The sequence below is a fragment of the Arthroderma uncinatum genome (assembly GCF_011692745.1).
Source record: "Arthroderma uncinatum strain CBS 119779 chromosome Unknown scaffold1, whole genome shotgun sequence".
NCBI lineage: Eukaryota > Fungi > Ascomycota > Eurotiomycetes > Onygenales > Arthrodermataceae > Arthroderma > Arthroderma uncinatum.
This window is the reverse complement of record NW_022983863.1, coordinates 4,091,066-4,115,530: the sequence shown is the minus strand read 5'-3', so window position 1 is coordinate 4,115,530 and position 24,465 is coordinate 4,091,066. Positions and strand designations below refer to the sequence as shown.

The following is a 24,465-nucleotide window of genomic DNA, read 5'->3' as shown; positions in this document are numbered from 1 at the left end:
CGTTCAATCTGACATGAGAATACAGATATTTGCCCTTCAAATATCTGTCTAGGTGTCGATGAGAATGCGTTCAGCCCCGAAGCTCTGGAACAAACTTACACGGAGGATGTAAAATCTCATTTTTATCATTTAGATTCCCTTAACTCAAAAACACCACCTCCCCGCCCAGCATATCTTCCAGAATACATCGTACATCACATAAAACCGCTATCATCAAATAGTCGGAATCTAACTTTGATGCAAATCATAGACTTTGGTCGAGCAGGTTAGTTATACGCTAACTCTTCCTTACAACCACATCAATAACAGTACAACTAAAAGGCATATAGGATTCAGCCCCGTAAAAACTAAGTTGAGAGGCACGCCATCCTATGAGGCGCCAGAAGCCAATGACCCGGATGCCGTTGTGACCTCTCGGTCCGACCTTTGGAGTCTAGGCTGCGTGGTAAGTTTTATACTCCTTTTACTACTAATTTCTCAACTAATGCATAGCATAGCTTGTATATGGGCTAGTAGATGACCATTTATTAGTTGGGGAAGAAGAACAGAAGACATATGCTGGTAGGCATTCTCTCGACTATATTATCCGTCTTTCTTCCTCTCAATTTTCTTTGACTTTCACTAAATTCTGATACCTAACGTCCGAGTAGATGGTGACGAAATGGCACAACTATCAATCATAGATAGCCGACTAGAGAAAGGGAACCCTGCTTTGAGAAAATATACTGAGTACAGAAAGCGATTGACTAGAATAATCCACACTCTTGTAAGAGTGGATCCTGCAGAGCGCGATGCAGCCAAGGCAAAGGAATTACTCGACGAGTTAATAATATACTCGGAACCCTTTTGGCAGTTTAACAAGGAAAAAGAAAAGGGAGAAGGAGAAGGCGAAGGAGTACAAAATGACGAAGAGAGTGGACATTGAATTTCCGCGCTACACTAGCTATCGATGATCACGTAGACGGATGAAATCTGTTTACACTTGAATAACTAAACGCTGCGTAACTATTTAATATACCTTACTCCATCATATATCCATGGTGCCTCGAAATATACGCGATGGGGGGAAAATTTATACGCATAGGAAGCTTATATAAGGTAACATGAATCGGTGTATACGCATCATTATGCTTCAGAGGGTATCAAGTGTCTAGGGAAGAACGGGGTGTCATAAATACAGCCATATACGTCTTTTTTGAGATATGTGCATAAACATAAAACAGGGAGAAGGACAAAGGCGCAAGTTGAAATAAAATGGCATCATGGCATAGAAGCATTAGTCCTCGTTATTAGTGTTGTTGGTGTTGTTATTTGCATCCCAATTTCCCCATTGGACCCAATCATTTGATGATGTCGAGCCTAAGTTCCCGCTGCCGCTTGCATCTCCGTTGCCGGCAGTGGCGCCGCAGAAGGTATCTAGTATATTGTCGAACTTCATATCCGTATCTAGGCTCATATCTATAGCCGTGCCAAGGTCCATGCCAAAGTCATCAGGAACGGCCTGGAAAGCGGGTTCGGTGGCATACTGGTATGGGTTGTTTGGCGTTCCTTGCGCGGCGAGACTTTGCCACATAAAAGATTGCCCCGGTATGGTGACAAGATCAGGGTTTCCCATGAAAGGGTAGTTATTCGTATTTTGCTGGGGTTCTGAGGTTGGGCTTTGGGTGTTGCCAGGGAATGCTGTTGATACAGCTTTCATATGTGGAGGTAGAGTACTGGCAGAATTTGGATCTTGCAATGAAGAGGAAGGGCTAACGATAGAGAGCCCAGGGGTGTTGGCGAAGGATGGAGACGAGGAGGATGTAGTTTGAGTCGTGCTGCCGTTATCCATTACTGCTTGAATGGATGTACTTGACCTGAATATAAATTGCTCATGGTTTTTGCTGCCGTTATCCTGCTTGAAATGATCGTCTTCCAAGGTTGACATTGGCTGGTTAGGGTACGCGAATGGATCATCGGATGGAAACATCATTGGCATTAGATCAGGCAGAGGTGCTGCGCTGTTGAATGGTGGCGAGAATGATATGTCCTGCTTACCTACAGGTTGTTGCTGCTGTTGATTCCCTTGGCCACCCACTGGGGGGGTAGACGGTGATGATAAGTGAGTACGTTCGCCGTCGATCAAAGATGGGACTTGCGATGTAGATCGTGATATGCCAAATAGAGCCTGCATGCCTGAAGTCCACTTCAGGGGCCCAGTTGGGCTCGCATGCGTATCATCCATTGTGGTATCTCCTGACTGGGCATCCTTTGTGGCAGCCTGTCTGCTCGGTGAGGTGTGAAGAGGGAAGGTGTTTGCTCGTTGTGGGAGGCTTGCATTGAATTCTTCAAGCTCTTCAGGTTTCAGAGGGGGGGTCTGGTTTCCATTTACCGTAGAGTTATTCGAACAGACTGAGGCGGTAGTTTGGGTTCGTTTTTTGTTAATCTGCGATGATGAAAGAGCCTGCCTATTTCGGAGTCTTTCAGGAAGATATTTAAACATAGACTAGAAATAATTGTTAGATCGCTACTTATACACTGTATGTAGTACTGCTGTGTTGACAAGAATGGGTCAAAACTTACACTAAGGCTCTGGGCACATCTATCGGCAGCCATACTTTTCTTTGCAAGGCCGGCCAATGCGTTCTTCCCTTCCAACGCGTCCTTCAAAATACCATCCCTCGCAGCTGCGGATTCCGGATTCTCAAGGATAAAGAAGAGCAGTGTCAAGATTGCAAAGTACGTCGTATACATGGTGAACCAATATGAGCCGTTGAGAAGTTGTTTCTTCTTCATTCCTGCGGTGATGTGGACGACATTTCGAGCTACGCTGACACAAGCAGCTGCGCAAGCATAGGAGCGTTTATCGATTTCTTGACCTTTGGATCCGCCAGTGACGTAATGTAAGAAGGGTCGGTACATAACCATTTGGACATGCGCGTAGCAGATACGGAGCAGTTGTCTCATTCTAGGCGTTATTAGAATACTTCATTCATGTGCATGATTCAGAGAGATGCCACTTACCGCTCAACCTCGATCGCCGCTTCCCCGCCCGGCCTATAGACATCGGGGAGTGCCTCCATCCAGTTCTGAAGATCTCGCTCAAGTTCCCGAATCTTCGAATGGCTTACCATATACGTATGGTTGTCACCATGTGTCGCAACCTTGACCGGGTAGATATACTTCATCACTTTCAGCATGATATGCCCTAGCTTCATGTGCGCATTGGCGCCTTCCATCAGACATATATAGTTAGGTGGCATAGGCATGATGCCGTCCTTCGTGATGTATTCGTCGTCGGCAGCAGCAGGGTAAGCTTGATCGATGTCGTCTTCGCTTAGCATAGATGGAAGGCCGAGGATGGTGCTTACGTGGACATCCATCTTTCGGACGACCCAGAATATTCGTTTGCGAGTCTCGAGCTCAATGGGGTTAAATTTAACGGAAACTGAGCGGTGAAGGCCTAGACGAACAGCCGCGCGGAGAGCAATTCCAATATAAGAATAGCAGGTTCTGATGTTTGCAGAGGCCTGGAGGAACAGGATCATGAAACAAACTGCTTGTAGAGATGTCAGGTCACGGCATTCTGTGATATCAAGCAATTGCCTTCCAGCTTTGAAATATTGAAACCTAAACCCATCTGTTAATTATTTCTCATCCTTTCAAACAACTAATCAAGGGGTAGAGAATATTACCCTTGGTCTACAGCACTCTCATATCCCGATTTCTCTAATGTGCTGTCGCCTGGCCCACGGAACAAGCATCCAACGGCTAGCGCTAGATATAAGAGAGGAAGGAAAGTATTTTCCTCATTCGAGAACTGTTCTAGCGGGATATCATATATCCGGTCGAACATTGCCCAAAAGCTCGGTTTATGAAGGAAGCGCATTATACAACAGGCGTCTTCAAGTGCATGTGTGCAGAACTTCCGCGCCTCTTCCTTCGACGGCAAGTCATGTACCGGAGACAAGTGGGTGTCGATAGGGGACTCAGACGTTGATGTAATTCTTTGGAGGCCAAGCGGGATATGTTGGAACCTATGCGGTGGTGGTCGTTCGGGGACGATATTTCCAATTTGTTTCCGTACCCGTCTGACGAAGATAAGTCCAGACGAATGGCCATGGTAGTCCCAGTGGCCTTCGTCATCGAGGTCGAGAGAGCCAGTGTTATCCACCATCGATTCTAAGAGGGATTCGTCGCATGGTTCTGAACATGCCTGCAGCTTCGGCTCGGGTTTGCGGGCAGGCTCTGGCTTGTTCTTCTTAAGGAGGTTGAGTATATCCTCAGCACCACACCCGTCATAGCGGGGGTCATCCAGATCGATTTCCGGCGCGAGCGCTCTAAGAAGACTCTCCGCTTTCTGAAGTCGACATTCGAGTGCTTCGATGTATTGGGGCGCAGGGTTCCTTCGTCGATTCGATGGTTTGTCATATGTGCATTCTGGTATTAAAATTCATTAGCGGTGCTCGTTTGGGACTGAAGCCCACAGAAAAAGGTCTGCCTTTTAAGGGACATACCATAGCTATAGACAGTGCAGTGAGTACAAGGCTGCTTGCCGTCACATTTTATCTTCTTACGACGGCACTCATCGCAAGCCCTTGTGACCCTTCTCCGCTTCTGGACTGTTATCGCCAGCTCAGTCTGGTGCGAGCCGGTAGCTGGCGTTCCATCTGCTGTCTCGGGTTCATGTGTCGCATCCGGAGTGCGATTATTGGAATCCTGGGTGCTGCCAACTGCGCTCTCGGCTGGAGCGGGCTGCTGTTCTTTGTTCGCCCCAGAGGGTGTAAGGAGGGGGGACTGCATAGTAGTATCTGCTTCAGGGACCATTATGTTTGAATGTCTTAGGGTGAGCCCACAAGCTCATTGGGGCGACCAGGTATTAAATGGGCGTTTATATCGTCGTCTTCACTACTACTCCCGGTGTCCAGCAGGAACATATCCAAGCGCCAGGGTAGATGGCTGGAGCTATGGGAAGCGAACTAATAATATTGCATCCCAGGTCAGTACAAGCCTTGCAATGCGCGGTTATTACCCTCGACAACCACGAGTATCTTCATATCTAATTCCTTTTCGCCGGTCTCCTTCAACCCGATAGAGGTGCATTCAACTCTTTTTTTTCTTTTCTTCTCAAGATCGAGAAGAGAGTTCGTAGACGGAGTAGCTTACCAATGAAAATGTTTCCCCCACCGATTGCTATCAAATTGACGAGCAGGCACAAGGCGGTACTCGTTAGTCGGCGGACTTTTCAAACGATTGGAAAGAAGGCAGCAGGGTGCAGCGCAACTCAGCGTTGGTCTGCGGATATGACTAACGATAGATGAAAGTTATCAGATGGAGAATGACTCTTTGACGTTTCAACACCAGTTGCTCGGATTCAAGGGCAAAGTCTGAAAAGCGCGACCCACAGCGCAATGCCCGTACTTCGCCCCCGTTGATAGGTGGATACAAGCTTTGCACTTGTTTCCGGTATAACGAGAGGAAGGCGTGCGCGATCACCGGATTGAATCAGACCTTGCACATCGTAAAAACTAGCCAGCAGTAGTCGTAGCGGAGCGTGGGCCCGTAGGGTGTATGTAGCAGCCACAGCCAGGGGGAAGGGATGTGCACCAAAGCGAAATCGCAGGCTGATATGTTGGTAAAAGTTGCTCCGACGATGGCTTAAGTCCGATCAGCGCCACCCAATGGAACCGAGGTTTTATACCGATGTTCACTTGGTCCTCGGGCGATGTGCAGCCACTGCAGCGGGAAACGAGAGGGATTGAGCAGTGCTGGTGGTGGTCAGCTCAGACGAGAAAAGACGCAGCAATTGCTTCTTCCATGTCCTGCTGTCTCGAGAGGAGGAGCAGGAGGAGAGAGAGAAGGAGGAAGTCGCATTTCCATCGCCGAGCTGCATATGCTGACTAATGGAACGAGTCCTCACATGACTTTATTCCCGTAACATTATTGGTCAGCTTTTCGGAATAACAAATTGCCGTCGTGTTATATAAGCAATTCTAGAACGGGAAGTGCCAAGGCTTTGCGCCCTGCACGCCCGATCGGGAAAGCCACCCCAGCATGGTCTTGCATCATAAAGCAAGCCGTAACAAGTTATTTATATTATTTTGAGGTTGACGGTTGACGTTGCTTGCACACTGCCAGGGATGGGGGAGGCCGCCACGGCCCTACGCAGCCAGGGACCTGAGGTGTCATAATCGACGCTGCGTCCTCCAGTGATCCCTGCAAATTGAACAAAAAACTAAACGGGAAAGTCCAACCCGGAAGTTTCGGTGTGCTAGTAGTCATGGGGCTGCGCTGCATGTTGACATGATACATATCCCGTCAAGGGGGAAAAAGCCTGGACGCTATCGGCCGGATTTGCGCTGGCTTTGACGTAGTTTAGGGGATAGGCCAGGCCAGGGACAGGGGAGGGGGATGGGAGAGGGGGGACGCGTGCATACCAACGTTAGCTGCACGAAATAGGAGTAAAAGCGTATTCCCAGACAGCGTCAAAGTGTTCAGCTAACCCGTGGAGTGCGGAGTAATCCTCCGGGCCATAGCTCATCTATTTTCTCCTGAGGCTTAGCCCTGACCATTATCGCAGAGGTCGTTTGCCTTCCGCGTTTTGCGCAGATTGGACCCCTGCGTATAGGATTTCATGGATTATACCCCGTAGAGCCTGAGAAAATGACAAGCTTTGCGGCTGTCCAGCGCTAGAAGGTCGCCGCCATGGGCTCGTGGGCACACCATCACACACCACATGGTGACGACCGATCGCGGAGCTGCATACGGAGTTGCATACGGAATTGCAGACGGGATAATTGTCGGGATACCATTGCCTTTGGTGTAACGCTGGCCTGATATATCCCGAGTCAAGCGTTCGGGGAAGACGTGTGCTCGCTCCGAGGCCGCATAGTCCTTGTTCATACCGTTCGCCAGGAATAAATAATGTCATCCAGTAAGCTTCGCATCAGACATCCTTTCCCCTAAACCGGTTCTGCTAGAAGCGAGATGGACGACTCTTCGTCTCTAACGTCATAAAACTTGGTTCTACTGCTGATCGGCACGTAGGTGGTGACTTAGATCTAGCTCTCGATTAGTATTGATAGAAGGCCAGAACAGGAGCTCATTCTCACTAGACCAGCTCTTTGTCAGCCTTACCCTGAGTATCACATCATCTGTTTGTTTATCTGTCTGTTGTTGTAGTTGTAGTTGTTGTTGTAGTTGAAGACATGACGTTTCGTCTATTGTTCTGCCACCTCTCACCGCGCGCCGAAATAGGACGTGAAAGGGAAAGTGAGGCCTGGCAACTTCTACTTCACCTCCAGAGATATCAAACCAGGCCTGATATACAGAAACTCCCAGAGAAGTTCACCTTGTTCTCTCCCTTAGCCTTCCCCACACATTGATACACCACTGGCACAAGCTTAATCTGAGCTCCACCTGCATGCAGGGCTTAGTAAAAAAACTCAAATAAAAAATAAAGCCATGGAGGAGGATCTCACGAAGCCATCAGCTTCAGCATCAACATCAACTCCAGAACCAACCTCACTCCCCGGGCCTTCTCTGCCAGAACGCGAAGCCGAGCCAGTTCCTAGCGCTGCAATTGAGTCCAACCCCCGCCTCAGAGAAATCGAACCTCTCTTCTCGCCCGCGCCGTTCCGAGGCTCCCTATTCCCCTCGCCAACCCCGGGACCTTCACAATGCTCTGATAGCTCACCACGCCCTCGCATACCTTCATCCCCGCTGGGAACACCCGGTCCCTTCTTTATGGTGGGCGCGCCGCGTTACGATTCTCCTGGATCATCTCTCTCGCTCGAATCGGAACCGCGTTTGGAGCCCAGCGGCAGCCCTCAGAAGCTCGACAGGTACCGCAATGTCCTGCATCCTACAAGAGTGCCAACCAAGCTAGCTCCCTCTGGATCTCCTATCTTCGCTCGACCCACCTTAGCTACCGCGTCAGATACACTCCCTCCCGTCTTTGAGTCACAGCCGGTATACTCGAAAGCCATGTCAACACCTTCAGACATGCAGGACGCCACGAAGCCCGCCGACACCCCACCTCAGTACAAAAACGCGACTTTTAACGCGATGGAGCATTATACATCCGACTCAGCCCCTGTGGATGCAGCTTCTAGCTCGCAGGCTCCTTCCCTGGGCCATCAAGCACCTGGTCCTGGCGATGTTCGTCCCGATGCGCGTTATATCATGTCCACAGACCCGGAGTCAATAAAGTACTGGGAGGCTGCCTTGGACCGTTGCAATTCCGAGACACGCATAAACACTCCCCGCATTGGAGGAAGAGATACATTTGTGCTGGGCAGCGTAGTTGTGAAGAGTGATCACCTTGATCCCAGCGGAGGAAGTGGCTACCATATGATCGACGCAAATGAGGACGCAGCAATAAAGCTAGTCAGAGACACAATCGCCGATATTCAGCTACCACAAACATACTTCAGTGCCAAAATCAGAGGCCATGACGTTCTCGTTCACTCCCGCATCCCTGGGCAATCTCTGGACTCTGTCTGGCCCCAGCTCACGGTACCACAGAAGGAGGCTTTCAAGCAACAAGCTCGTGACATCATTTTGAAACTTCGCTTGATAACACCCGATACCTTGAAATATCCACGGTATTTCGTGACGAGTTCAGAAAGTGAGAGTCAGCGGAAGCTGTCAGCGGAGGAAGTTCACAGTCTCTCGCCCAGTGATACCTGCGAGGATCTTGGCGTGGCGCATAATGACATGGTGATGTCGAATTTCATTGTAAACAATGATAAGATAGTCGGTCTCACTGGGTGGGCAAATGCTGGTTATTTCAACTGGAGAACGGTCAGCAGAATTCATGCCAAGGTCAGATGCGTAGACTCCAATATGAACGCGTCTATTCCGGAGGCTTTCGACTCGGAAGTCCCATGGCATGATCTTTATGACCTCCCACACACGTCTGAGAAGTCAGAGGCTCAAGAAAGCGCCACTCCTAGAATATCTACGCCCACAGTGGACTCGGCCCATACTCTACCAAGTGAGGATGTCCCGACACACACACTCACACCTAAGAAGGTAGCGGATATGAAACTCAAATCAGCATCCAGAGCTTCTTCGGTTGACCGTTCATCACCTGCTCCATCACTCAATTCTCAGTCAGCTACAAAGAAAAAGGGTCCACCCGCTGCCGCTATTAAGAAAGGAACAGCCAAACGAGCTCCAGCGGCCAAGAAACGGAAACTGAATGAACTCGCTGAGATGGATGACGTAGCGTCTACAAAAGCTTCTCCACTGAGCAAATCCTCGGCGCAGAGAAATAGGAAACAGGACTCTCAGTCGGCTACTGGTTCACCCGCACCGGAAAACAAGGGGCCTAAGAAAGTACGTTCACGACACGGCAAGATGAATTCCGATGACGACGATGATGACTACGATGAGTCAGCGTTGTTTTGCGTCTGTCGTAAACCAGATAATCATACTTGGATGATTGCATGTGACGGTGGTTGTGAAGATTGGTTTCATGGCAGATGTATGAATATTGATCAGAAGGATGCCGACTTGATTGATAAGTATATCTGTAAGTTACCTTGAGATAACTCACCAATTGTATTCCCAGGGAAAAAGCTAACAATTTATTAGGCCCGACTTGCGAAACAAAGAGCCCCCTACGCACCACCTGGAAGCCCATGTGTCGCCTTCGGGAATGCCGCCAGCCCGCTCGAGTTGATACAAGACCACCAAGCAAATACTGCTGTGATCAGCACGGGATAGATTTCATGAGGCAGGCGATGACATTAGGATCAAGACAGCCAAGCTCTAATGCTGAAGAACAGAGCTCCAGCAAGCACGAAAATGCCGCCAGTCGAGGCGGAGTACTTAATCTAGGGGAACTCAAAACTGTTGTTTCAAAAGTCGAATCTGCTGGTGAATTTCGAAAATTGGGCGCTAGCCCTCTATCAGTCCAGCAGGAGGAAGTACAGGCGCGTCTTTCTGGCGCAATGGCTGCGCCCGGCCCGAGCCAGGATGGACAGCAATTCAAGGATCCAGACTTCGAATCTGAAGCTGACAAAGTTGCATTCTCCCCTGACGAACGCCAGCGACTCAATCACCTCCGGAAAGAAAAAGTCAGGCTCGATAATCGCAAGGAGATGCTTCAGGCCCGCGAGAAATTCATAGTCATCTCAAAACAACGAGTCAAGCATGCCTTTGAACGCCTTAAACGTCACGGATCCGTAGGTGGTTTACAGCTCAAGGATATCTGTGGCTTCGACAACCGTCTCTCTCTCTCAGATGAAGAATTTGATGAGTGGCGGAAAACAGGAAACGGGGCTATACTGCTGTCTGATGTCCCCGACGACGATAATGGTGGAGAAGCTAGCACTCACTTGAAGAATGCGGTAGATGCCGAGTCTATCGATGAGCTTACTCAGAGCCTGTGTCTGAAGAAACGTTGTGAACGACATAAACAGTGGCTGAAGGTCATGCAGCAGGATCTCCTATTTGAACAGTCACTGTTGAAGGAACAATCCGATAAATGTCATCAGGATGCCGAAGAATTGGTCCGAAAGGCCGTTCTTTGGGTGTTTGGTGGTAATAACTAAACTCTCCCAGCCACATTATCTAATGAAGATCCCTTCCCTCAACTCATGCCCTTTGCTTTGCCGGTAGCTTTATGATCCCGACAATTGTCATGGCACTTATTTGATTTTTGAACCCCTCACCCCGATATCCGGCTCGCCTTTTTCTACTCACACCTTTTTTAGCGGCCCCTTTATTTCCCCTTCGGTTTTGTCCCAGCATTGTATTATCACCCAAATCATGAGCGGCGCTTTCGGCTGTCTTTTCCTTCTTGTGCACACCTTACGACTCTAATAGACGAAGATACCAACGAGATCCTGGCGTTTTGTCTTTATCTATTCCCCAATTGCTCCCTGCCACCTCCACGATGTTGCATTCTTAACTCCTAATAATTCGTCCTTTGTTTCTCTTCTTTCTAATTATGCAACCCAAGTATGTATTTTATACCTCCGTGCATTCTACCTTGTTTTTTCAACAGCCCAGGAAAAAGGTTTTAACTAGAAGATAAGGCATGCATGGCTATGGAGTACTTAGGTAGATAAATTAGTGGGTACATTGTGTTTTGCATTGGGCTTATTCTAATCTTGATGGCGTTTACATGCATATAGCAATTATTCTAGACGGTATCTTGCTAGAAAACATCCCAACGTCCAAGGTTATCTCCCACCCTGTCCTTGACCACTTCGATTATCCGTTCATTCTCTACCTTCGAGACAACTAAATGTATATCAATCCCTTCACCAATCACGTCGGCGAGAAGAGATAAATGCTGGTTGGATGGGTATGGAGACGCTTTCATCAACCGGGGATCAGGAGGAGTATCGAAAACAGACTCGACTGGAGTTTCCATATCTTCAATCCTATATGGTGACGTCAACGGCGTTTCGACAAGGGTCGTTCCAGCTCGTAGCTGAGCATGCAGTTCTTCTGCTGATAGTTGCAAGGACATTGGAGGTTGCGGACGAAGAGGGATGGAATTGACGATGATTATTGTCAATAGAGCGTTGTATGTTTGGCAAAGGAGGGTAAGAGTGCGAAGAAATGCAGATAATTGTGCACCGGCACCATCTACATCAGATGCACGGATTGTTTCTCGCAATGCCAGATCCATTCCTTCGATGAGGAGGAGAATTGGCGCTTCGTTACCGTCTTCCTTCTCATGATCATTTTCTAACTGCACCTTAGTTTGGCTGGCAGGAGAACCGCTTATCTCCTGTTCCACATCAGAGCTGTTATTCTTATTCTCCGTCCCATGCTGCTGTTGTTCGATTTTGAAGAGCAAATCTGATACCTGATCGACGGCGCTGAGTATTTGGCCAAACTCGGATGCCTGGAATATATTCACGCTACTTAGAATGACTTTAATTTCTTCAGGTGAAAGGCCTGGCACTCTTGCATGTATGGGCCCATGGAGATCCGCGGGCGATAAAGTGCGGCAACCAGAACACTGAATCACGAAAGCCCTTGGACGGTCTCGTATTGCATATGGTGCTCGTGTGATTAGAGAGAGTAAGAAGTGAACAGATAACTGGTTAGGAAACATGTTAGCTATGATGAACACAATCATTGAATACCTATTCAAGAATTATAGATCTCTTTTCATTCAAGCTGGGGATGGGAAACTCCATCAAATACACACCTCATCAACCCATTCTCGAACACCACCCCCATCTCCCGGCATTGGACCATTATAGTCTAACTGGGGTATTAGGGAAGATATTCCCATTATGTGTCCGGCAGATACAAGGGCCGCTGCGGGCTTCTCCAAGGCATCATCACCGTATATTTCAGGGCCAAGTCGCCATTCATCTTCATCCAAAGAGCTGGCTGTTATTTTGGCATCGTGATCAGGAGGCAGAAGAGATGACGCCAGGATAGGTCTCGCAGCTCCCGGGAAAGCCATGTCCACCTAGAGAGTGTTGATTTTATTCAAAGTCACGATGCTTTGCCAACGGTTCTCGGGGAGCTTGTCATAACAGCAAATATCTCCCCTCTTTCTCCCATGGGCTATGAAATCGAAGCAGCAGGCAAGGGTATATCTCCAGGTGAAACAAATACAGCACAGTAACTGGTTCAGTGTATCGGGGACTCGATGGTGGTATAATTTTGTACAGGCGGTTACCTTGTAGCTGAGAGTAGTTTTATATTCACAGGTGGAGTTTCATATTCCAAGAACTTCTATGTACCGAGTGTTCCTTACAAGCCAACAAGTTAACACAACCAGTCACTCTAGACATGCAACTCCTATAATATTCCTATTCGCCTGACGACTATTTATGGCGCTTAAATCGGCAAACATTCGACCGAACCAAGTCAAGAGCCTTACTTTCTCCAAGAAATGGCTTTTTACCCCACAGTTCTGCAGTCGATGGCTGGTATATAAAGAGCCGACAAATACGAACCCCTCCGGGTCTTACCGATATTATAGGACCATCCTTATGGAAAACATCCTGATACCTATAACCCATCAGGAAGAACTCTGAAAATCTATACATCCACTGTCATCCGCTAAAAATATATCAAAATGAGCCCCGGTGCAGTTCCCCAGGCCGTACCAACTGCCATGAGCGAAGTAGATGTAAAGACTAAGCCAGAGCAAGAGAATCGACATGTTCAGAGCCAAGAACGAGGGCTGAAGGCCTTTTCTCATGGAGGAATTCCAATCCCCGGTATATATGTCATCTCCCAAATGGCTGCCCTGCTTAGAAACGTTACAGTATATACTGATTCCCCATCCCATAGGAATACCAAGCTTTACTTCTCACGAACTAAAGCGTCAATGGCAGCTGGAACATATGGCTGGTGCATTTCGCATCTGGTCACGACAAGGCTACGTCGAAGGCCTATCTGGCCATATCAGCGTTCGTGACCCAGAACACACCGATGCCTTCTGGACAAACCCGCTCGGCGTCCATTTCGGACTTCTCAAAGCCAGCGATATGATTCTACTACGACTTGACGGTACCGTTATTGGCGGTAACCGTGGCCGACCAGCCAACGCAGCTGGGTTCTTGATTCATGCCGCTGTGCACAAGGCCCGGCCGGACGTCCATGCCATCTGCCATGCTCATACGATGTATGGTAAGACATGGTCATCTTTCGCACGGCCACTGGAGATGTTGAATCAGGACGTATGCAAGTTCTATAATGCACATAGTGTGTATTCGTCATATGGCGGTGTTGTGCTGGCTGAGGAGGAAGGGGTATTGATTGCCAAAGCACTGGGGGATGGAAAGGCTGCTATATTGATGAATCATGGCCTGTTGAGTGTTGGCGGCACGGTGGATGAGGCAGCGTATTTGTTTGGGGTGTTAGAGCGGAGCTGCCAGTCGCAACTGATTGCTGAAGTAGCTGCGGCGAACGGGCTTAAAAAGGTGCTGATATCAGATGAAGAGGCAGCTTATAACTTCAGCGTCGAGAGTGATCCTGAAGTCCTCTATTGTGAATTTCAGCCCGATTATGAGTATGAGGACGCAATGTGCCAGGGAGCCTTCAAACATTGAGCTTCCCCAGCCTTCTGTATATAGCTCGATTATTTTGATCCTATCTTACACATGAATTTCACGATAGTACTTGCCTACTACCTTTATCACCATAGGTATATATATATATATTGTTAGTTATGTACAGGCCCGCGCTTTCCGCTGGACCCAACACGGGTTGAGTAAAAGGGGTAAAAAGGGGCGGCCACACGTTGATCGACAACGACTAGATAACTGGACAACAATGTCTCGAAAAGGGGCAAGCATTGCATAATAACAAGCTCGAATACCGATGCAATGCTTTTAATAGGGATGTATGCTAATAATTAAAGGAACAAAAAAGAGCACGTAAAAAAAAGATAATATCTTTCATATAAACCGAGTCATCAATCCCATCACCCGCGCGATAAGGATGTTTTTTTGAGTATGAAAATCTAAATAACGGTAAACTAACATGGACATGAACATGAACGTGAACATGTATATGAATTAATGCGAATAGAATGTATAATAGATAGGCAGAGGGCAGAATTAAATGATTTTAGCGTCCGAGGCCGATGACAAGGGGATGAGGTGTGTTGAAGCGAGAAGTAGGGGGTTAATATGGGGGTGGGCCGATTCCTCTCCTTGTTGAACCAGACCTGCTCGAGGCGAGGATATTTTTCACGCCGCCATGCGAGGAATGCTGTGGAATGACATCGTCATCGGCATGAGAACCAGCAATTCGCTCGGCGTCATATCCATGTTCGCCAGGCGCTGCAATGCCGTCTAAAATTTTATCGACTTCTGCTCGTCGACTGTGGCTAACGGAGCGTAGGAGAATGGGGTTCTTGCTTAGGTTTGGGTCCCATCTATCTTCTCCCTGTGCGTCTACGCCGCTCCTACTATGGTTGCGAGAGCGGGTAGATAGTTGCGGAGACGAGGCACGACGGGTAGATGAGGTTCTACTCTTTGAGCGTGCGCGCGTAAGGGATCTGGATTCTCTGGATTTCGAGGTTCCTGAGCCTGAGGCTGTCTGTTTACGCGATTGGCGAGCAGAAGGAGCGGGGAGAGAAGACGATAACGCAGGCATTAGAGGGACGGGAGGGACGACTTCCTCGGTGTAACCGTTTGAACGGTTGGGGACGCCAGTATCGGTATGGGCGTGAGTGTGTACGAGGTGAACCTTCTCCAACACGGCGCCGGCAGTGCCACCAGGGCCAACGCTGCTGAATCCTGCATCCGAAGCAGAGAAGGTATCGGTGACCATGCTCTCTGCGCTGGATGCATCTGCATCGCTTCCTAGCCTCGAGTGACCACGTAGTGGGCTAGGATGGCGTACGTTCGAGCTGTTCATTACAGACAGGACGCGGCGAAGCTCATTCACACGGACTGTTGAATCCTTGCTTGATGAGGCAGTGGTCGGGGAATGCGGATGAGGGATTTCAGTAAGGCTTTGGCGACGGTCTTTGCGGCTTTCGCCACGGGTAGCAACTGCAGCTGATGCGGAAAGGGGACGGTGCCATTTGCCGTGCGATGAGTCGGTGCCTGTTGGAGAGCTGGCGGTACCGTTCTTGCTAGCAGCGACGTTTAGATGGTTACGGACAGCAGCAGAACCGCCAGTTCCTGACTTTGAGCCGGCAATGGAAGACGATCGTGTACGTTCGTGCTCGATGGCGGCGAGACATGCTTCTCTTGACCACGGAGAGAGCATTTGCTCCTTGATATATGGTGGCAGTTGGGCGGTTTGTGGTTGACGGGCTTGAGACAGGCCGTGTCCCTGGCCCTGGCTAGGTGAACTTGCCGGGCTAGACGGCGGGGAGAGGCAGGATTGGTTATATGCGATTTCGATCTGGGAGACCAGTTCGACAAGAGAGGTGAATGGGGTGTAAGCGGACTTGTTCGTTTGGGCGATGGAGTCGGCGTTGTTCTTGTTTGCGTTCAACGCCTGTTCAGAGAGTATTTGGGTTGCAGGAAGCGGAGGGAGTTGGATCTTCTGTAGCCAGAGACCGTTTTTCTTTCGTCTGACCACTTCGTTAAGTATCTCTCTGCCCACCTTGGTGCCTTCCAAGTTGAACTTCTCGACTATGGCGGAAAGGTAGCCATGTACTAAACTACCCACCTTCAACGGTGATGTCGATGATTCGAGGTAGTGAGACTGTATCTTCATCATCACGGGCAGGCCGTATCTGGTAGCATTAACGCCTAGGCGCTCCACGAGATGAACCATCAGGAGATAGATGAGAAGGATGTCCGACTCGGCAACCGAGGGCTCGGTAGCGATTTCATATACATTAAAGTGAAGATGTTGCAGGAACCGCGAGACATCGCAAGCAGCCAGCTTGTCGTCCTGGCTTGGAACAGGCAGAGCTCTCCTGACCAGCTTCTCTGCTCCGTCGGCGAGATCTCGCTCTCGCTTCTTGCACACCTTTATCGTCTCAGCGGGGGCACGGAGATCGCTCTCGTTGGTCTCAAGTTTCAGCCAGCAGAGGAATGACTCGACATAGGCGTGCTTGACTTCTGGATCAGCGTCGCGGAGCAGCCATTGGGTCCCTTCCCAGGCTTGTACAGGCACACGGTGCCTAGAGTGTGTGCTTGTACTAGATCCCGTACCACTGCCAGGATTATTGGACAGCTGCTTGACGTTAGCAACGACTAGGGTATCCTTGATCGCCTTGAGGGCCGTGATCTGGGCTGTTGGCGTGGAGAAGTATGAATCCGAGACCGCAGATTCATCCACTGGTTTCTCTGACTCCTGGTCTGAGACGTTGGCCTGAGCAGTCAAGGAGGCAGTAGGTCTGATGCGGGATACAATCGTCTTGACCATATCAGACACCTGGTCGGTGTAGTATACATGGTTGGCCAGGTTGGCGACACAAGACTGCAACAGCTGCAGGAGCTCCTGTCGCATATGCCCCGATGAGGGACGCGGGCCCGTATCTTCAACGCTGGCTGTGGCCGAACTTGCCGCAGCATCGTCCGTCTGTGCTGCCAGGGCAAGCGGATGCGCAAACGCGGTGTTGCTCGGCGGGGGCACGACCTTGGCCCTTTTCCCGCCTAAATGGAGCAGGAGGAGGATATAGCGTAGGAGGGCAATGAGGATGTCCATGACACTCAGGCCGATGAGGTTTATGGGCGAGCTGAGCAGCCATTCGATCATGTAGACGAGGGTGAGCTGGGGCTCCAGCTGGCCGTCCACCAGCGGCCGTTCAGCCAGGGCTTCGACCAAGGTGACCAAGATGACGAAACGGTCCTGGACGGGTGTCCAATTGACGATGACCTCCAGCAGGTCGGTGGCCCAGTTGGCGTTGTCCCCTTGCTTCTCGTCGACGGCCTTCCGGGGCGGGCTTCTGGTGACTATAAAGTCCAGAACGAGCGCGGTAGCCAGTCTGATCTGCACCTTGTTACTGCCCGGCGTGAATATCTTCTCCAGACAGCGTAGGGCCAGCACCTGCGCCTCCATCTCGGCCGCCTTGTCCGCATCCGCGGCCGTACCCGCTGCCGACTCCGGGTTCCCATCGACGGTATCGATGGTCTGGACGGTAGCAATGCTCATCCGTCGTCGCCGGGTATGCTCACGTTCCTGGCTCTCGGAGCTCAGTGCCCGCTGCTGCAGTGGCAGCAAACCCGGATCTCCATCGTGGTAGAGGCTCTGCAGGATCACTGGGATCACGATGTTGAGCTGCCTCGACCAGTCTGCCCCCAGGGCCTCTGAGCCCACGACGCTCTTGACAGCCTGTAGACCGACGTTCCTCCACCGCAGGGCCGTGGGCGGCGTCATGCTGGCCGTGGAGGGCGAAGGGGAGGTGGAGGCAAAGCTGGCATATTTGCGTAAGACGCCGCGGTACTGGTTGATGTACTCCGTGTCTGCGGAGAGAGCGGTGGTGTCCTGATGCGAGCAAAAGACCTGAAACGTCGGGATGGTCTCTTCTACCATTGAGATATCGTTGGAGTGCAGCACGGTATCGAGGATGGTGAGCACGGAGCTGGCGTAGAGAGGCAGGTCTCGCGGCAACTTTTCTATCAACGCCGCCAGCAGCTGCATCGTAACTTGCACATTCCTACACCGCGTTAGCTCTATACAGCATAGACATCGACGTAGACTGACCCGAGCTTCTGCCTCCAGACGTCTCTGGCGGCGCGCTTTTCGAGAAAGGCCCCGACCTTCTGCAGCTTACTGCGACGGGTGCTGGCGTAGTAGAGCAGGTAGCTGAGCTCGGAGGAGTTGGGCTTGACGACCTGGACGCCCTTCTGGAAGCGCGGATAGCACTTGAGCACCAGGACCTGGTGTTTCGGTCGACATGCCTGGCGGACGGAGTGCATCGTGTTGGCTATCTCGCTGCCTGCTCCTGTGTCGTCGTTGGCGGAAAGGGCGGAAGCCGCCTGAGACTCGCAATTAGGATCGAGCTGGCATGGGTCTTTGCTGATATATGTTATACGTAGTTATATGTGTGTTGAGTCGAGCTGAGTGCGTGAGTTGTTGAAGTTGAAGCTGGTACGTTGTATGAAGCTGAAGTTGAAGTTGGAGTCGTGACTTTACGTGGCTACAGTTTACAAATCCTCCTTCAGCAACGCTTTATTCGTTATTCATACTATCATACATTAATTCTCTCTTTTCTTGTCTCATACTCTCTCTTCTCTCTTCTTGTCTCTGTTATATTTGTTCTAAGCAGCACTGAGAGCCTCGATGACCTGGGGCCTGATGACGGCGACCCTGAAGGCCTCCTCCTGCAGCAGTCGCAGCGAGCGCAAGGTCGCGCCAGGATGGGTGAGGAACTGGACGTACTCTGGCCGCTGCCAGTAGCCATAGAGGTAGGCGAGATACGCGGCGAAGGCTTCACTCTCGCCCTTGCTCCTGCTCTCGCTCTTGTTGGTCGTCGTGATGCCCAGCAGGTGCGGATAGGCGACGGCGAGGTGCGACAGATAGTGCGGGTTGGCGAGCGAGAGGACGAACTCGAGCTCGAGCGTGAACCGGGGACTCGATGGCGCCGGCGGTTCCATCTTCTCCTGTCTTATTCTGTATTTTGTATTCTTATGTTGATATATCCGTAGTATTTGATAGACGCTGACAGCGCAGAAGAAGCAAAGAAGATAACGATAAGTGATGTTGATAGAAGAGGAGAGACGAGAGACGAGAGAATAGAAGAGACAAGATAGTAGAGAATAGAAGAGAGAATAGTAGATAGAGAGTAGATGTAGTAGAGTAGATGGTAGAGATGGTAAGTTAAATAGCCGAACTAGCGACTTGCCTCTTCCGTCGCATCTCAACTTCAACTTCAACTTCACTTCTTCACTCTCTCAACTATTCAACTCTTCACCCTCTCTTCACCAGCTCAACTACATTCTCTTCAACTTCGTCACTCGTCACTCGTCACCTCAACTTCAGCTCGCTGTAGTACGTCGATCGCTCCACTAGCATCGCCTTCATCCTTGCCTCTCGCCATCGAACCACCAGCTTCTTCTTCCTTGCCAGCTGCCAACTTTCCCGTGCGACCGCCGGCTCGCTCAGCCAGTAACAGGAACCTGGCTCTCACTGCCGCTGCCTCGTCGCCCGCTGCGTCAAGTCGCCTCCCCCTTTGGCATCCTCTGCCTCTCCCGCCATGTCGCTCGCTCCCATCTCAGTGCCAGGTACGTGCGAGCGCTGCTAGCAGACTGTTCGCTGTTTCAGCGTCATTAAAAGTGGCCAGTGGATGGCCGGTGGACATTGCAGCTAGCTTGCTGACTTGCTGACTTGATTAGACCGGCAGTCCTCTCCCAGCATCACCCTGGGCTCAAACAATCCCTTTCGCAATCGAGCGACCTCTCCTTCTACGCCTGGCTCCCTGCTGAGCCCAGGTCTCCGTCCGCAGCGACCTCTCTCGACAAACCCCTTCCTCGACGAGACAGAGACTGTCCCTGCCGCCGCCAGCTCGCTCCCGTCGCCCAGCATGGCCTCCATGAAGAGCCAGCCAGACACCGATCTCTTCGTATGTCTCTCTATGCGTATACATGCATTTTTATGCCTGCTGACTGTGTAGGAAAACCTCTCCCTGGAGGACAAGGGAAAACGACGTCCGCCACAGCGACCTGAAAACGTACCTCCAACCTCCTCGTCCTTCTCCGGCAGCAGGCCGCCCCCGCAGAACCGTCGTCCGTCGAACCACGAGTCCTCCCGCTCCAGGTCCGGCAAGACAGGCCAGCTCATCGACGTCTTTGCCGACCCGGCTGAATCTAGGGCCAATTCCCAGCGTGAAAGGCGGCCCCGTCGCAACTCGGACTCCTCGCTCATGGAACGGCCAAAGCTGCTCGACCCGGACGAGGAGCGGAGGCGCCGTGAGCGTCGACACCGAGAGCGGGAGGCCAGACACAAGGACGGCAAGTCTCGCTCCAGACGAGGCCACAACTACAAACTTGATATCATCGACAAGCTCGATGTCACTGGAATATACGGTCCAGCTTGTATGTCCTCCCTTGATTTTATTATTCTTCTCGCTGGTTTTATTATTGCTAACAATCGTAGCATTCCACCATGATGGCCCGTTTGATGCCTGCAACCCGCACCGCAACCGTAAAGGCTCCCGCACTGCTCCCATGCAGGCTTTCCCCAAGGACTCCCGCAACATGGCCCTGGGTGGCGCCGGGCCCAACAACAACAAGCTCGATCTTAACCAGATCCACGGCCGCGGCCAGGAGGGCTACTCTGACTTCTCTACTGGCGTAGGGCCAGGTTCGGCCATCTCCTCTTCAGCCATGAAGGCTGACGCCGCCGTCGCCTTCAACCCAACCAGCCAGATAGAACAAGTCCACAGCGATATCAGTCTAGGTCTAGGAACATCCACTTTCCTCGAAGGCACTCCCGCCAGTCGTGCTGCCATCCAGCGCAACGAAACCGAGACAGAGACCCAGCAGGCAGGCCTCCAACGCAAGAAATCTCTTGCCCAGAAGATCCGCGGAATCAACAATCGCAGCATTGGCGGCGGCAGAGTCATGTCCCCCGAACCACTTTCGTACCGTCGCACTTCAGAGGCTGCAGATAACCCGCCACGATACGCTCCTCCACCGCCGCCGCGAGCGACCAGCTCGCGTAGGGCGAACACAAACGATAAGAACCCTTTCTTTAACCAAGACTACGACGACGCATATGAGATGAAGTCCGCAAAGATTCAGAACCAGCAGCTCATCGATACCGACGACGGGCCCAGTGGACGGCCCAGAGCCACCAGCAGCCCTCGACGCCTCCCGGAAAGGAAGGAGAGCAGTGATGGAATGACTAGCCCAACTGCAGAGGACCGGGAGACCAAGCCTGCCAGCGGATTCATCAATCGCGTTAAAAGCTTGAGAAAGCCGAGAGCGAGATAAGAGCTTTCCATGGCCCTTTTTCTTTCCTTTACCCCCTCCCTTCCCCTTCTTTTTCGTTTCTTCCTTTCTTTCTCTTTTTTTGCTTTACTTCCACTTACCAAATGACCATGTTGTATCTTATACCGGAGATGGGGACGCGATTGGATGCACTGACGAATGTTTGTATTGATGGATGGACTGGTGGGGACGACCTGCTCTCTCTTTTTTTTTCTTAATCTTCCTTATTCTCTCCTCAAAACGCATTAACATTTACGGCTTCGGTGCGTCTGTCCGTCCATAGAGATTCAGTTGATTTACAAGTTCTACTGGTTTTTGTTTGCATGTTTTACGCCCTGCTTCTGCTTCTGCTTTTGCTTTTGCTATTATTGATACCTGATATTGTGTTTATGGTTGGCTGTAGAATTAATTTGATATGTAGACACTTTATGTTGGATTGTGAATAATCATTAAGGTAATTGCAGGATACCGCATCTACACAAGATATCCAATTACGTATACACAGGAATTATGATTGTTTGTCAAAACCATGCGACTCTGATATCGGATGCACCTTCGCCTCGACGACGTCATCCTGTCCAAGGCCATGTTCAGATTCGTCATCCTCGCGCCAGAAGTCTTTCATCCCCTTGATTAGCCTGCGCGTCCAACCAGGCAACACTCCGCCGGGTACCTTGTACGACCATGGATCCTTGAACTCTTTATTCTCCGGCACAACCCTACCACCAGACAACACCTCGACCAGCGCCACAACTGAATTAAGCACCGCATAAGAGATGATGCCAGCTATAAGGCCATAGGCAATCGAATACGTGAACGGCATGACGGCCAAACATACAAACGCAGGTATGGCGTCGCCCATATACCGCCAGTTGATATCAGCCGCGACACGAACCATCATGCTTCCGACCAGTATAAGCGTACAGCCCGTCGCCCATGGCGGAATGGATGCAAAGATGGGTGCAAAGAATAGTGATATAAAAAAGCATATACCAGTAGTCATTGCAGTAAGGCCTGTTTTGCCTCCTTCGGAAATACCTGCGCCTGACTCCACGAATGCCGTGACGGGGGATGTGCCTAGTAACGAACCGATGGAAATACTGAGTGCGTCGACAGTATATGCCATCGCGGACCCTTCGAAGTCTTGCGTTCGTTCATCAATGGCCCCGCAAAACCGAGCCATAGAATACATCGTCCCCGTAGCATCGAGGATATCAACGTATAAGAACGTGATGAGCGCCAGACCGAATTGGCCTCCTGCCTTGGCTAGATTCCACTCTTGTTGGACAAGTGTACTTTCGATCTTGTGGAAGGTGACTACTTTTTTGAAGAATTCGAATGCGTCGTTCCCTTGGACTGTGTGAGGGAAGTATGTGACGTTCGTAGGACGGGGCCAGGAAATGATGGAGACAAGTAGGATGCCGGCGATTATGGCGCCTTTGACTCGATACATCATTAGAATGCAGGTTAGGATGCCGCCGCAGAATATACCGACCCAGAGCGTTGGGTTGCGCATTTTGGCTCCGCCAGGGCATACGCCGTTAATCATCTCGCTGGGTACGCAGCCGCCTAGGGTGACGGGCGTATCTTTATCGCCTGTGATGGCTCCGATGCCGGCGCTATACGTTAATCCTATAAGAGCTGGTTTTATTAGCATTCCCTTCTTCACTTTTCACTTCTGCGTAGTAAGAAAGGGTACAACCAGAGATATAACCCTATACCAACCCCAGAGGCAAGCTTGATGCATTTCGGCATCGCACGAGCTAGCCACTGACGCATTCCGAATATGGATAAGAAGACGAAGATGAATCCTTCCACAAACACTGCCGTCAACGCTAGACCGTAACTTACAGGACCTGATCCATGAAAGCCAACAACGGTATACGTAAAGTATGCATTCAGTCCCACTGTTAATTCAAGGTCAGCAACCAAGCTCCTCATGGTAAGCAGGGCCACATGATAACAGGCACATACTTCCAGGAGCCAGAGCAATAGGCATATTCGAGAAGAGACCCATGCAAAACGACGATAGGGCGGATATCGCAGCAGTGGCGGTTATTTGGTCGCGTTTAAGCACGTTCAGGCACAGGTTATAATCGATATCGGTCTTGCAGGTAGGATCTTTGGTATCGTGGCACACACATGGTCCGCCGGAATCCGTCAGGATAGTCGCGTTGACCTTTAGACCGTAAGCTCAACCATTTCCCTCATACGATTGTCCCAACTGCATCTACCAACGCACCGATATGATATATGTCATGGCAAAGAAGGTGGTGAGCCCAGCACGAACTTCGGTTAGGAACCGAGATCCCTTCCGCTCACGCCGCTACAGAATACCAATGTCAGCCCATGTCGCGACTCAGCAACGCTCTCACGTCGACTTACATGTCCAGACCCTTCAAGCCGGAACCTGCGGCCAACAACACTCTTCGCCACAGCATCGTTAATGCGAGTACCCCAATCCTTCATGGCAGCTTAGGGTGGTCGAAACCTATGCGGGAAGAAGGTGAAGAGCACGACAGGGTATATATGTATTCATTCCGCTGTCACCGGCAAATTCTGCAGCGCTCCGGCCATACCGGGCGAAGAGTTCGGCCCATAGTTGCCCGATCTAAGGGAATTATCACGATCGCTGTCGTGTGCTTGTTCTGTGGAGACCGCTAATCAAGCCTAACGAAAGAAAACTCTGTCTTGCCCTTCTTATCGGATTAAGCAGCCAACGGAAGACGGTAATTCGAGCGCCGAAGCTTGAAGCTTGATAAGCGCTTAAGTACTCCGTACGAGTACGGTTGGTATGAAATAGCATCGAGGCTATCTTATCTCAGCCTTTATGTGCCGGAGAGAGTCCGTAGACCTTGATCAGTCATCTTAACCGTGTCATAGCGGTAGATGCGTGTTCGTATTTATTCCGTGTCAAGAAGATAGATCGAAGGCGACATTTTTGGTGCTTTAAACTAGTGGTCGCATGGTACCGAGGCTTGACTCTGCAGCCAGAGATCCGTATATTGCAGACATTGACAAGGATGGAGAGGCGGTCCCTCGCATGATATATATTTTACATGACCATGACAGGGTAAGAGTAAGATGAACTTCATCCTAGAGTCGCAGTGGTCGATCGAAGTTGAAGTTGAAAATGAGGCTGAACACGTGA

General features: G+C 50.5%; 7 protein-coding genes across 7 annotated transcripts; 3 read left to right on the top strand and 4 right to left on the bottom strand.

The window, feature by feature from the left end:
• Window positions 1-1,276: 1,276 nt before the first annotated feature.
• GIQ15_01248 (transcriptional regulator) lies at window positions 1,277-4,806 on the bottom strand (the record flags this gene model as incomplete). The annotated part of the gene is made up of 5 exons (XM_033548665.1): window positions 1,277-2,485; window positions 2,563-2,947; window positions 3,004-3,609; window positions 3,675-4,419; window positions 4,497-4,806. The coding sequence occupies 5 exons, from the start codon at window positions 4,804-4,806 to the stop codon at window positions 1,277-1,279; spliced, it is 3,255 nt and encodes a 1,084-aa protein (XP_033409616.1).
• A 2,637-nt stretch (window positions 4,807-7,443) lies between these two features.
• GIQ15_01247 (Set1 complex component spp1) lies at window positions 7,444-10,541 on the top strand (the record flags this gene model as incomplete). The annotated part of the gene is made up of 2 exons (XM_033548664.1): window positions 7,444-9,517; window positions 9,580-10,541. The coding sequence occupies 2 exons, from the start codon at window positions 7,444-7,446 to the stop codon at window positions 10,539-10,541; spliced, it is 3,036 nt and encodes a 1,011-aa protein (XP_033409615.1).
• Window positions 10,542-11,149: 608 nt separating this feature from the next.
• On the bottom strand, window positions 11,150-12,421 carry GIQ15_01246 (uncharacterized protein; the record flags this gene model as incomplete). The annotated part of the gene is made up of 2 exons (XM_033548663.1): window positions 11,150-11,848; window positions 12,158-12,421. 2 exons carry the CDS (start codon window positions 12,419-12,421, stop codon window positions 11,150-11,152), a joined length of 963 nt encoding a protein of 320 aa, XP_033409614.1.
• Window positions 12,422-13,042: 621 nt separating this feature from the next.
• On the top strand, window positions 13,043-14,021 carry GIQ15_01245 (aldolase; the record flags this gene model as incomplete). The annotated part of the gene is made up of 2 exons (XM_033548662.1): window positions 13,043-13,187; window positions 13,261-14,021. 2 exons carry the CDS (start codon window positions 13,043-13,045, stop codon window positions 14,019-14,021), a joined length of 906 nt encoding a protein of 301 aa, XP_033409613.1.
• A 577-nt stretch (window positions 14,022-14,598) lies between these two features.
• Window positions 14,599-18,980, bottom strand: GIQ15_01244 (uncharacterized protein; the record flags this gene model as incomplete). Its single annotated transcript, XM_033548661.1, has 3 exons — window positions 14,599-18,040; window positions 18,088-18,402; window positions 18,766-18,980. The coding sequence occupies 3 exons, from the start codon at window positions 18,978-18,980 to the stop codon at window positions 14,599-14,601; spliced, it is 3,972 nt and encodes a 1,323-aa protein (XP_033409612.1).
• Window positions 18,981-19,579: 599 nt separating this feature from the next.
• On the top strand, window positions 19,580-21,317 carry GIQ15_01243 (uncharacterized protein; the record flags this gene model as incomplete). The annotated part of the gene is made up of 4 exons (XM_033548660.1): window positions 19,580-19,607; window positions 19,719-19,945; window positions 19,997-20,417; window positions 20,479-21,317. The coding sequence occupies 4 exons, from the start codon at window positions 19,580-19,582 to the stop codon at window positions 21,315-21,317; spliced, it is 1,515 nt and encodes a 504-aa protein (XP_033409611.1).
• A 505-nt stretch (window positions 21,318-21,822) lies between these two features.
• On the bottom strand, window positions 21,823-23,783 carry GIQ15_01242 (inner membrane protein yieG; the record flags this gene model as incomplete). Its single annotated transcript, XM_033548659.1, has 5 exons — window positions 21,823-22,946; window positions 23,036-23,221; window positions 23,289-23,493; window positions 23,557-23,640; window positions 23,700-23,783. 5 exons carry the CDS (start codon window positions 23,781-23,783, stop codon window positions 21,823-21,825), a joined length of 1,683 nt encoding a protein of 560 aa, XP_033409610.1.
• Window positions 23,784-24,465: the final 682 nt, after the last annotated feature.